Genomic DNA, 12,015 nt, shown 5'->3' with positions numbered 1-12,015 from the left:
AGGACACGGCCCAGTGACTCCCCACCACAAGTGCGGAGCCCATTTAGACAATAGACAATAGGTGCAGGAGTAGGCCATTCGGCCCTTCCAGCCTGCACCGCCATTCAATATGATCATGGCTGATCATCTCCAATCAGTACCCCGTTCCTGCCTTCTCCCCATATCCCCTGACTCCGCTATTTTTAAGAGCCCTATCTAGCTCTCTCTTGAAAGCATCCAGAGAACCTGCCTCCACCGCCCTCTGAGGCAGAGAATTCCACAGACTCACCACTCCCTGAGAAAAAGTGTTTCCTCGTCTCCGTTTTAAATGGCTTATTCCTTATTCTTAAACTGTGGCCCCTGGTTCTGGACTTCCCCAACATCAGGAACATGTTTCCTGCCTCTAGCCTGTCCAAACCATTAACAATCTTATATGTTTCAATGAGATACCCTCTCGTCCTTCTAAACTCCAGAGTGTACAAGACCAGCCACTCCATTCTCTCAGCATATGACAGTCCCGCCATCCCAGGAATTAACCTGGTGAACCTACGCTGCACTCCCTCAATAGCAAGAATGTCCTTCCTCAAATTAGGGGACCAAAACAGCACACAATACTCCAGGTGTGGTCTCACTAGGGCCCCATACAACTGCGGAAGGACCTCTTTGCTCCTATACTCGACTCCTCTTGTTATGCATTGCAGATGCAGTATAATGTGGATAAATGTGAGGTTATCCACTTTGGTGGCAAAAACAGGAAAGTAGACTATTATCTGAATGGTGCCCGATTAGGAAAAGGGGAGATGCAACGAGACCTGGGTGTCATGATACACCAGTCATTAAAAGTAGGCATGCAGGTGCAGCAGGCAGTGAAGAAAGCGAATGGTATGTTAGCATTCATAGCAAAAGAATTTGAGTATAGGAGCAGGGAGGTTCTACTGCAGTTGTACAGGGTCTTGGTGAGACCACACCTGGAATATTGCGTACAGTTTTGGTCTCCTAATCTGAGTAAAGACATTCTTGCCATAGAGGGAGTACAGAGAAGGTTCACCAGACTGATTCCTGGGATGTCAGGACTTTCATATGAAGAAAGACTGGATAAACCCGGCTTGTACTCGCTAGAATTTAGAAGATTGAGGGGAGATCTTATAGAAACTTACAAAATTCTTAAGGGGTTGGACAGATTAGATGCAGGAAGATTGCTCCCGATGGTTGGGGAAGTCCAGAACAAGGGGTCACAGTTTAAGGATAAGGGGGAAATCCTTTAGGACCAAGATGAGGAAAACATTTTTCACACAGAGAGTGGTGAATCTGTGGAATTCTCTGCCACAGAAGGTAGTTGAGGCCAGTTCATTGGCTATATTTAAGAGGAAGTTAGATGTGGTCCTTGTGGCTAAAGGGATCAGGGGTATGGAGAGAAGGCAGGTACAGGATACTGAGTTGGATGATCAGCCATGGTCACATTGAATGGCGGTGCAGGGTTGAATGGCCGAATGGCCTACTCCTGCACCTATTGTGTATGTTTCTATGTTAAAGGCCAATATGACATTCGTTTTCTGCTGTGCCTGCATTTTAGGAACCGTACAATCAGAAAATTGATGAAACAGAGCGAACTATTGTAACTGGACCAATTAGAAAGCTACCCAATCTAAGACATGATCCTAGATCTTTGTCCATGTCTCTGTGAATCAGTGTACAAGTACACACACAAGTACACACACAAGTACACACACAAGTACACACTCAAGTGGATGTGAGGACACTTTCTGCTGCTACCATTCAACTGGGCAGTCATCTCTGGACTCTAATATTATTTTCTAATAATAACTTGAAATGTATGCCTTCTTTTTACCCCTTGTCTTGGAGTCACTGAGCATGGGCTAGCCGACACCCACGTCCTCTGGTTTTTGACCCATTGGCTAAGGGAAGCAAGTCCTTCTCATCTACTCCATTTAGAATCCTCACAACTTTATACATCACAATAAAATCTCCCTTCAGCTCCTTCTGTTCCAAGTAAACCAAATCCAGCCTACTAATAGTGATAGAGTAATAGCGATATAGCTTATAAACAGGCCCTTCACCCCACATCGGAGAACATGTCCCAGCAACATGTCCCAGTCCTAGGACGGGGCGCTGTCTTGAACGGCTGCCAGTCCTGCAGCTGTCCGTTTTTTTCACTTCTTTTTATTATTTTTAGTACGTTTAATTCAATTCAACTTTAATGTCATCGCACAAATACAAGTATCAGTACAACGAAATGCAGTTTTGCGTCAGTCCGTAGTAGTTGTACATAAAGAGAAAAAAAACAAGAAAAAAATAGAAAGAGAGAAGATACAGAATAATCAGGAAATACAGAATGATTAAACAATGGGGATGGAGGGACCAGAGAAATCTATCAGCGGGACTCCGAGTTCAGCAATGTGATTGTGTTGTTATAGAAGCTTTTCCTCATCCTGCTGGTACGTGACCTGAGGCTCCTGTACCGCCTCCCTGATGGGAGGAGGGCAAACAGTCCATGGTTAGGGTGTGAGGGGTCTTTGATGATCTTCCCAGCCCGTCTCAGACACCGTTTTTGGTGGAGGGCATCCATGGCAGGGAGCGGGGCACCGATGATGTGCTGCGCGGTTTTCACCACCCGTTGTAGTGCTTTCCTGTCCGCAGCAGTGCAGCTGCTGTACCATACCGTGAAGCAGGTGGTCAGGATACTCTCTATGGTACAGCGGTAAAAGTTGGTCAGGATCTGGGGGGACAGGTGGGCTTTCTTGAGCCTCCTAAGGAAGTAAAGGCGCTGCTGGGCCTTTTTGATCAGCTTGGAGGTGTTGAGGGACCAGGACAAGTCCTCCGAGATATGCACTCCGAGGAATTTATAGCTGGAGACGCGCTCCACCTCAGTCCCGTTGATATGGATGGCGGTATGACTGCCTCCTCTGGTCTGCCTGAAGTCGACAATAATCTCCTTCGTCTTTTTGGAGTTGAGGATGAGGTTATTGTCGGCACACCAGGTGGTCAGGTGCTGGATCTCATCCCTGTAGGCTGACTCATCGTTGTCGCTGATCAGTCCTACTACCGTGGTATCGTCAGCAAACTTAATAATGGCGTTGGATCCGTACTTTGGGATGCAGTCGTGGGTGAAGAGGGAGTAGAGGAGAGGGCTGAGCACACAGCCCTGTGGCACTCCGGTGTTCAGTGTTATAGTGGAGGAGGTGAGGTTATTGACCCTAACAGACTGTGGTCTGTTAGTGAGGAAGTCCAGTGTCCAGTTGCAGAGGGAGGTGGAGATGCCAAGTCCACTGAGTTTGGTGATCAAGCTGGCTGGGATGATGGTGTTAAAGGCAGAGCTGAAGTCAATGAACAGCAGCCTGATGTAGGAGTTGTTGTAGTCCAGGTGGGTCAGGGCAGAGTGTAGGGCCGCCGATATGGCGTCCTCTGTAGACCTGTTGGTCCGGTAGGCAAACTGATGGGGGTCCAGTGTGGGGGGGAGGCAGGCTTTGAGGTGAGCCAAGATCAGCCGCTCAAAGCACTTTGCAATGACAGGGGTGAGTGCCACTGGGCGGAAATCGTTGAGACTCCCTGTAGCTGACTGTTTGGGCACTGGCACGATGGTTGATGTCTTGAGGCAAGTGGGGACAACACCCTGGGCCAGTGAGAGATTGAAAATGTCGGCGAGGACTGGGGATAGTTGTGGGTTTAAAGTGTGTAGTCGGGGGGGTCTAATCTTTTTATGTGTGGGGGGTGGTGGGGGGGAAGGGGGAAACTGTTTTTTCAAGTCCCTATCTGGTCGGAGAGGCTGCCTTCCTCCGAGCAGCACCTTCGACCTGTCCTCGCGGCCTACCAGCGGGTCCTGGAGCGACGTTTCCTGAGGGGACCTGGCCAGAATCTCGGCTTTGGCGGCGGCGCAGCGCTGGAGCGCTATCGCGGAGCGGGCGATGCCTTGCCTGGGTCGCCGCGCTGGAACTCCAGTATGCTGGGACCGCCGATAAAAACATCGTGGAGCCGCGATTCTGTGGAGCGACCAGCTGCGGCACTGAACTTTACATCCCGGAGCCTGGGATCTCTCGCCGAGATCGCCAGTGTGTGAAACTCCGTTCGGCGCAGTCTGTTGGCTTGGAAGCCACGGTCTCCAGTAGGGAGGCGGCCGTTCCTGGTACCCCGCTGAGGGTTCTCCCGACGCCGGAGTACCATCACCCGGCGAGAATGGCCGGGAACATCGGGCCCCGTAACAGCGACTGTGGAGGCCTCAATAGGCCCGACTCTGGGTGGCAAGAGGATGGGGACTGGACTTTGTGCCTTCCCCCACAGTGGTTCCCACTGTGGGGGGATGTTTTTATGTTTTAATGTTAAACTTCTCGAATGCTATGTTGTATTTTTATTAGTGTGCTGCAAGGACATCTGAATTTCCCCTGAATAAGGGGATTATTAAAGTATTTATCTATCTATCTATCTATCAACACTAGTCCTGTCTGCCAGTGCTTGGTCCATTTCCCTCCAAACCTGTCCTATCCATGTACCTGTCTAACTGCTTCTTAAATGTTGGGATAATCCCAGCCTCAACTACCTTCTCTGGCAGCTCGTTCCATACACCCCGCCACCCTTTACCCCTCAGATTCCTATTAAATCTTTTCCCCTTCACCTTGAACCTATGTCCTCTGGTCCTCAACTCACCTACTCTGGGCAAGAGACTGTGTGCATCTATTCCTCTCATGATTTTGTACACCTCTATAAGATCTCAATAGACAATAGGTGCAGGAGTAGGCCATTCGGCCCTTCAAGCCAGCACCGCCATTCAATATGATCATGGCTGATGATCCCCAATCAGTACCCCGTTCCTGCCTTCACCCCTCATCCACCTGCACTCCATAGAATAGAGTCCCAGTCTACTCGACTTCTCCCTATAGCTCACATCCTCTGGCCCTGGCAAAATCCTACTCTGTACCCTTTCAGCCTGACATATTTCCTATAACATGGTGCCCAGAACTGAAAACACTACTCTAAATGTGGTCTCACCAACGTCTTATACAACTGCAACATGACCTCCCAACTTCTAGACTCAATACTCTGACTGATGAAGGCCAATGTGCCAAACGAGTTTTTTTATCACCCGATCTACCTGCGACTCGACCTTCAAAGAACCATGCATCTGTACTCCTAGATCCCTCTGCTCTACAACACTACCCAGAGCCCTGCCATTCACTGTGTACTCAACCATGGCACACTGTTACATTTTCTAGTCATGGCAATATCCTCATAATCATGCACATGTTCATCCACACGCTTGATCAATGGTGTTTTATCATTAATGTTTTATTATTATTAATGTTTAGTGTTTTCAGAGTCATTCGTAACTGTCACTGTATGTCATGTTGTTACTTGTGGGCGGAGCACCAATGCAAATTCCTTGTATGTGAATACTTGGCCAATAAACTTACTTACACTTCATCGTCTAATATGGCAATCCTACAGTCTTGCTTTTTAAATCCCTGCCATATTGTACTAAAGCCCTCATACATTACATTAAATGCACTGCCCTCATCCACACCCTTGTGACCTCCTGAAAAATATTAATGATTAGTTCATCCCCAAAAACACATGCTAACTTTCCTTGATTAATGTGGACTATTCAAGGGTCAAGGGTTTGCAAATGACAGGTGCTATGGTACAATTAAATTCTTACTTGCCACAGCCTTACATGCCCCTGAATGCAATTACACAACAAATAAACATGCAATAGTCAATAACGTGATCAATTAATAATGTCACACTGGGTAACCAGACCAGTGCAGTGTGGTCAAAAGGCCGATGTTGTTGACCTGCCCACCTTCGAAAGGATGTACACACAGAGTGGTGAACACTGCCCGCTCCATCACAGGTACTGACCTCCCCACCGTCGAAGGTCCATCACAGGTACTGACCTCCCCACCATCGAAGGGATCTACAGGAGTCGTTGCCTCAAAAAGGCAGCCAGCATCATCAGAGACCCACACCACCCTGGCCACGCTCTCATCTCACTGCTACCATCGGGAAGAAGGTACAGGAGCCTGAAAACCGTGACCTCCAGGTTCAAGAACAGCTTCTTCCCAACAACCATCAGGCTCTTGAACACTGCACAACACTGACCTCAGCAACTGTGATCTTCTATGGTTGCACGACCGACTTTGATTTTGCACAATTATGGTTACCTAGTATTGCGGTTATTAATGTATTATTGATTATTACATTGGGCCGTCAATGAATAATTTAAAGGCAGAGATAGATAGGTTCTTGATTAGTACGGGTGTCATGGGGAGAAGGCAGGAGAATGGAGTTAGGAGGGAGAGCCACGATTGAATGGCGGAGTAGAATTGATGGGCCGAATGACTTAATTCTGCTCCCATCATATATGACCTTTGACGTAATTCCGGTCCCAGCGCTGTGCACACGCCAGCCAGCCAACAGTCGAATGCCTTTTCCTTTATTTTTGTTTTATGACTGTTAGCAGATCAATTTCCCTCCTGGGATAAATAAAGCTCTATCGTATCGTATCATAATACATGAAACTTTACCTTAACACTCAGATCATGTTCTTCCTGAGCTCGAAAATCGCTTATTGTAATAAAGAGTTCTCCATCAGATTCTTCATCCGCATCACTTCCTTCCTCCTCTTCTTCGTCTGCATCTTCATCGTCTTCATCGCTTTTTTTCCTCTGTTTCGCTGCGGCGGCGGCGGCCTTGCTCTTTACGTTCCTGTCAACAGTAAATGAGTCAGGTTATTTCCACAGGCTCGAAGTTGCAGATCCTGACATCCGGTGGCCCTGTTGCTAGCTGCCTCCGCCCACGGTTTGGTTGGCTTTTTTATTTTTTGTTATGTTTAGAGTGTGTTTTTTTCGTTTTATTTATTTATTTTTATGTGGGGGGGGGGGGGGGGGAAGCGGGTAGGGTAAGGAGGGAACCGTCCTTCACTGGTTCCCTCCTTACCATTACTATTATCTAAGCCGCGCCCTTGCCCCCCGCCCCCCCCCTCTCACGCAGCCTACTAGCTGGATTGGCGCGGCCTTTCCTGCCGGGACCGGTCCAGAGCTTTAGCATCTGCGGCGCTGCGCTCGATACATCGCAGAGCGGGCGAGGCCTTCCTGGGATCGCCGCTTGGAGCTCCGGAGAGCTGGGCCATTGTTCTAAAATCGCGGAGCTGTGGGTGCGGGGCTCCCAACGCGGGCGGCGCTGACTTTAACATCCCTTTGCCGAGGGTCGCCAGCGCGAATCTCCGCCCAGCGCGGCCTGTCGACATCGGGAGCCGCGGACTCCGGTGGAAGGTGGAAGGTGGCCGATTCAGAGGTCCAGGCCGCTGAGGATGTTCTTCCGTTCGACGTCGGGGTTCCATCGTTCCCGGCGAGAGGGCCTGAACATCGGGCCGCCCGTAGCGGCGACTACAGGGTGCTCGGGAGGCCACGACCACGGGTGAACATTGGGGGAACATCAGCGGTGAGGAGGTTGACTGGACTTTGGTTCCTTCCCTCACAGAGGGGAACTTTGGTGCTGCTGTGGGGATGTTCGTGTTGTGGACTACTTCGTTCGGTGTTTTTGTGTTTCTAATTTTATTTTTTGTATGACTAAGGGAAAATTACTTTTGTTGTCTCTTAATTGAAGACACTGACAATAAATTAAATCAAATTAATCATGGACTCAGAGTCATACAGCATGGAAACAGGCCCTTTATCCTAACTCGCCCCTGCCACCCACATTGTCCATCTAAGTTCATCCAACCTGCTCATGCTTGGTCCACATCCTTCCGAACCATTCCCATCCATCCACCTGTCCAAGTGTCTTTTAAATGTTGTTATAGTACCTGCCTCAAATGCCTCCTCTCGCAACTCGTTCATATACCCACCAGGTTGGGGGAGTGGGCAGATGCATGGCAGACGCAGTTTAATGTGGATAAATATGAGGTTATCCACCTTGGTAGCAAAAACAGGAAGGCAGATTATTATCTAAATTGTGTCAAGTTGGGAAAAGGGGAAGCACAACGGGATCTGGGGGTCCTTGTACATCAGTCAATGAAAGTAAGCATGTAGGTACAGCAGGCAGTGAAAAAAGCGAATGGCATGTTTGCCTTCATAACAAGAGGAGTATAGGCGCAATGAGGTCCTTCTGCAGATGTACATGGCCCTAGTGAGACCACACCTGGAGTATTGTGTGCAGTTTTGGTCCCCTATTTTGAGGAAGGACATTATTCCTATTGAGGGAGTGCAGCGTAGGTTTACAAGGTTAATTCCCGGGATGGCGGGACTGTCATATGCTGAGAGAATGGAGCGGCTGGGCTTGTATACTCTGGAGTTTAGAAGGATGAGAGGGTATCTTATTAAAACATATAAGATTGTTAAGGGCTTGGATACGCTAGAGGCAGGAAACATGTTCCCGATGTTGGGGGAGTCCAGAACCAGGGGCCACAGTTTAAGAATAAGAGGTAAGCCATTTAGAACGGAGATGAGGAAACACTTTTTCTCACAGAGAGTGGTGAGTCTGTGGAATTCTCTGCCTCGGTGGAGGCCGGTTCTCTGGATACTTTCAAGGGAGATATATGGGGCCCTTAAAGATAGCGGAGTCAGGGGATATGAGGAGAGGGCAGGAACGGGGTACTGATTGGGGATGATCAGCCATGATCACATTGAATGGCGGTGGTAATGTTGCCCCTCAGGTTCCCATTAAGTTTTCTCCTCTTACCTTAAACATATGTCCTCTGGTTCTTGATTCCCTTACCCTGGGCAAATGAACTATGCATTCACCCTATCACCTCTACACTGCAAGGAATGAAGTACTAGCCTGCCCAACTTCTCCCCGTAGCTCAGGCCTTCAAGTCCTGGCAACATCCTCATAATTCTTCTCTACCCTCTTTCCAGCTCAGTAACATCTGACAGCAGGGTGACCAAAACTGAACACAATACGCCAAGTACATCCTCAGTCTATGATAACAAAACCTGCCCTTAATTTATCTCACCCTTTCCAATCGGCTTGTACTCGCTAGAATTTAGAAGATTGAGGGGGGATCTTATAGAAACTTACTGAATTCTTAAAGTGGTTGGACAGGCTAGATGCAGGAAGATTGTTCCCGATGTTGGAGAAGTCCAGGATAAGGGAACACAGTTTAAGGATAAAGGGGAAATCCTTTAGGACCGAGATGAGAAAAACATTTTTCACACAGAGAGTGTTGAATCTCTGGAACTCTCTTTCACAGAAGGTAGTTGAGGTCAGTTCATTGGCTATATTTAAGAGGGAGTTAGTTGTGGCCCTTGTGGCTAAGGGGATCAGAGGGTATGGAGAGAAGGCAGGTACAGGATACTGAGTTGGATGATCAGCCATGATCATATTGAATGGCGGTGCAGGCTCGAAGGGCTGAATGGCCTACTCCTGCACCTATTTTCTATGTTTCTTTGTAAGATACTATATAGTCACACAGAGGGTGGTGGGTATATACAATGGGTATCAGAGGAGTTAGTTGAGGCAGATTCTAAAACACATTGTTTAAGAAGGAACTGCAGATGCTGGGAACTCGAAGGTAGACAAAAATGCTGGAGAAACTCAGCGGGTGCAGCAGCATCTATGGAGCGAAGGAGAACTATTTCCAACGCTCCATAGATGCTCAGATTCAGATTCAGATTCAATTTTAATTGTCATTGTCAGTGTACAGTACAGAGACAACAAAATGCATTTAGCATCTCCCTGGAAGAGCGACATAGCAAACGATTTGAATAAATAATAATAAGTGTCCGGGGGGGGGTGGTGATTGGCAGTCACCGAGGTACGTTGTTGAGTAGAGTGACAGCCGCCGGAAAGAAGCTGTTCCTCGACCTGCTGGTTCGGCAACGGAGAGACCTGTAGCGCCTCCCGGATGGTAGGAGGGTAAACAGTCCATGGTTGGGGTGAGAGCAGTCCTTGGCGATGCTGAGCGCCCTCCGCAGACAGCGCTTGCTTTGGACAGACTCAATGGAGGGGAGCGAGGAACCGGTGATGCGTTGGGCAATTTTCACCACCCTCTGCAATGCCTTCCGGTCGGAGACAGAGCAGTTGCCATACCATACTGTGATGCAGTTGGTAAGGATGCTCTCGATGGTGCAGCGGTAGAAGTTCACCAGGATCTGAGGAGACAGATGGACCTTCTTCAGTCTCCTCAGGAGCCTTCTTGATCAGAGTAGAGGTATTGTGGGTCCAAGAGAGGTCATCGGAGATGTTGACTCCCAGGAACCTGAAGCTAGAAACACGTTCCACCTCCATCCCGTTAATGTGGATGGGGGTGTGCGTGCCGCCTCTGGACTTCCTGAAGTCAACAATGAGCTCCTTGGTCTTCTTGGAGTTAAGGGCCAGGTTGTTGTCAGCGCACCATGCTGCTAAGTGCTGGACCTCCTCCCTGTAGGCCAGCTCATCGTTGTTGCTGATGAGGCCAATCACCGTTGTATCATCTGCATACTTGATGATGGTGTTAGTACCATGTACAGGTGTGCAGTCATAGGTGAAGAGGGAGTAGAGGAGGGGGCTCAGCACACAGCCCTGTGGAACGCCGGTGTTCAGGGTGAGGGTTGAAGAGGTGTGCTTGTCTAACCTCACAGACTGGGGTCTGTTGGTTAGAAAGTCCAGTATCCAGTTGCAGAGGGAGGGGTCGATGCCCAGGTTACCGAGTTTGGTGATCAGTTTTGATGGTATAATGGTGTTGAATGCTGAGCTGTAATCGATGAACAGCATTTTACGTAATGCTGCCTCACCCGCTGATTTTCTCCAGCATTTTTGTCTGCATTCCAAAACACATTGTTGCCTTTGATTTGTCCTTTTGCATACCTTTCATTCATTTGTTCTTTGCATCTCTTCATAGCTCCAGTTTCCCTCTCCCCTGACTCTCAGTCTGAAGAAGGCTCTTGACCCAAAACGTCTTACTATCTACCTCATGGGTACCTCTTGGACTATCCTTGATCGGACTTTGATGGCATTACTTTGCACTAAATGTTATTATAGACAATATGTGCAGGAGTGGGCCATTCAGCCCTTCGAGCCAGCACCGCCATTCACTGTGATCATGCATTTTACCACATATTCCCTTCTTCTTCTGTTGTATGTCTTTTAGACCTGCAGCTCCGTTGAGGCGAACCAGGCCAACGTGTCATCATCCAGGTCAATCAGACCTCGTTCACCATTCGATGGCCAACTGGTGTTTGGGGCAACTGGTGACGATGTTCAGACTGAAAGGTCTGAATGACAAATAAAGGATTCAATTCAATTCATGTGCTCCACTGTCTGTGTTGGGTCCCCACACTCACAGGAGGCGCTGTCCACGAGGCCCCACCACTTCATCACTACTCCATAGCGTCTGACGCTTGTCCTCAAGCGGTGAGGGTTGTCCACTGCTTTCGAGGCAGGTCCTGGCCAGGGACGTCCATGGGGTCATCAATGTAATGGTGTAGCCTAGATGGTTCAGCTGACTTCCACTGGTCTCTCCATCTCGTCTTGTCCCAGGCGGCCTTGGAACATCAGACAGGAGAGGGCCAGCGTGGCTGCTTCTCGTCTGATGTTGTTCTGAGGCGATTCCAGCGAGGACGGGCAGTTGGTTTACTGGGGTGGTTCGTAGGCATCCGGAAACAGTCCGCAGGGCGCTGTTGAGGGCAGCATCCAGCTTCTTGGCGTCTTCCTTTATCATGTATCTATACACTGTAAGTGGCTCGATTGTAATCATGTGTTGTCTTTCTGCTGACTGGCTAGCAAGCAACAAAACCTTTTCACTGTACCTCGGTCCAAATGACAATAAACTAAACTAAACTATTCCCTTTCTCCAGAGATGCTGCCTGACCCACTGAGCTACTCCTGCATTTTGTGTTTATCTTCGGTGTAAACCAGCAGTTCCGATGTTGGGGGAGTCCAGAACCAGGGACCACAGTTTAAGAATAAGGGGTAAACCATTTAGAACGGAGACGAGGAAACACTTTTTCACACAAAGAGTTGTGAGTCTGTGGAAGGGCGGTGGAGCCCGGTTCTCTGGATACTTTCAAGAGAGAGCTAGATAGGGCTCTTAAAGATAGCGGAGTC

General features: G+C 48.7%; 1 protein-coding gene across 1 annotated transcript in view; it reads right to left on the bottom strand.

The window, feature by feature from the left end:
- LOC129693744 (nephrocystin-1-like) overlaps positions 1–12,015 on the bottom strand; it is a 71,194-nt gene that overhangs the window by 40,741 nt on the left and 18,438 nt on the right. The window contains 1 exon segment of the mRNA XM_055630515.1: positions 6,516–6,696. Coding sequence (XP_055486490.1) covers positions 6,516–6,696 — 181 coding nt within the window.

The sequence above is a fragment of the Leucoraja erinacea genome, unplaced genomic scaffold (genome assembly GCF_028641065.1).
Source record: "Leucoraja erinacea ecotype New England unplaced genomic scaffold, Leri_hhj_1 Leri_409S, whole genome shotgun sequence".
Taxonomy (NCBI): domain Eukaryota; kingdom Metazoa; phylum Chordata; class Chondrichthyes; order Rajiformes; family Rajidae; genus Leucoraja; species Leucoraja erinaceus.
Note: the sequence above shows the minus strand (reverse complement) of the source record. Positions and strands in the feature narration are given on the sequence as shown.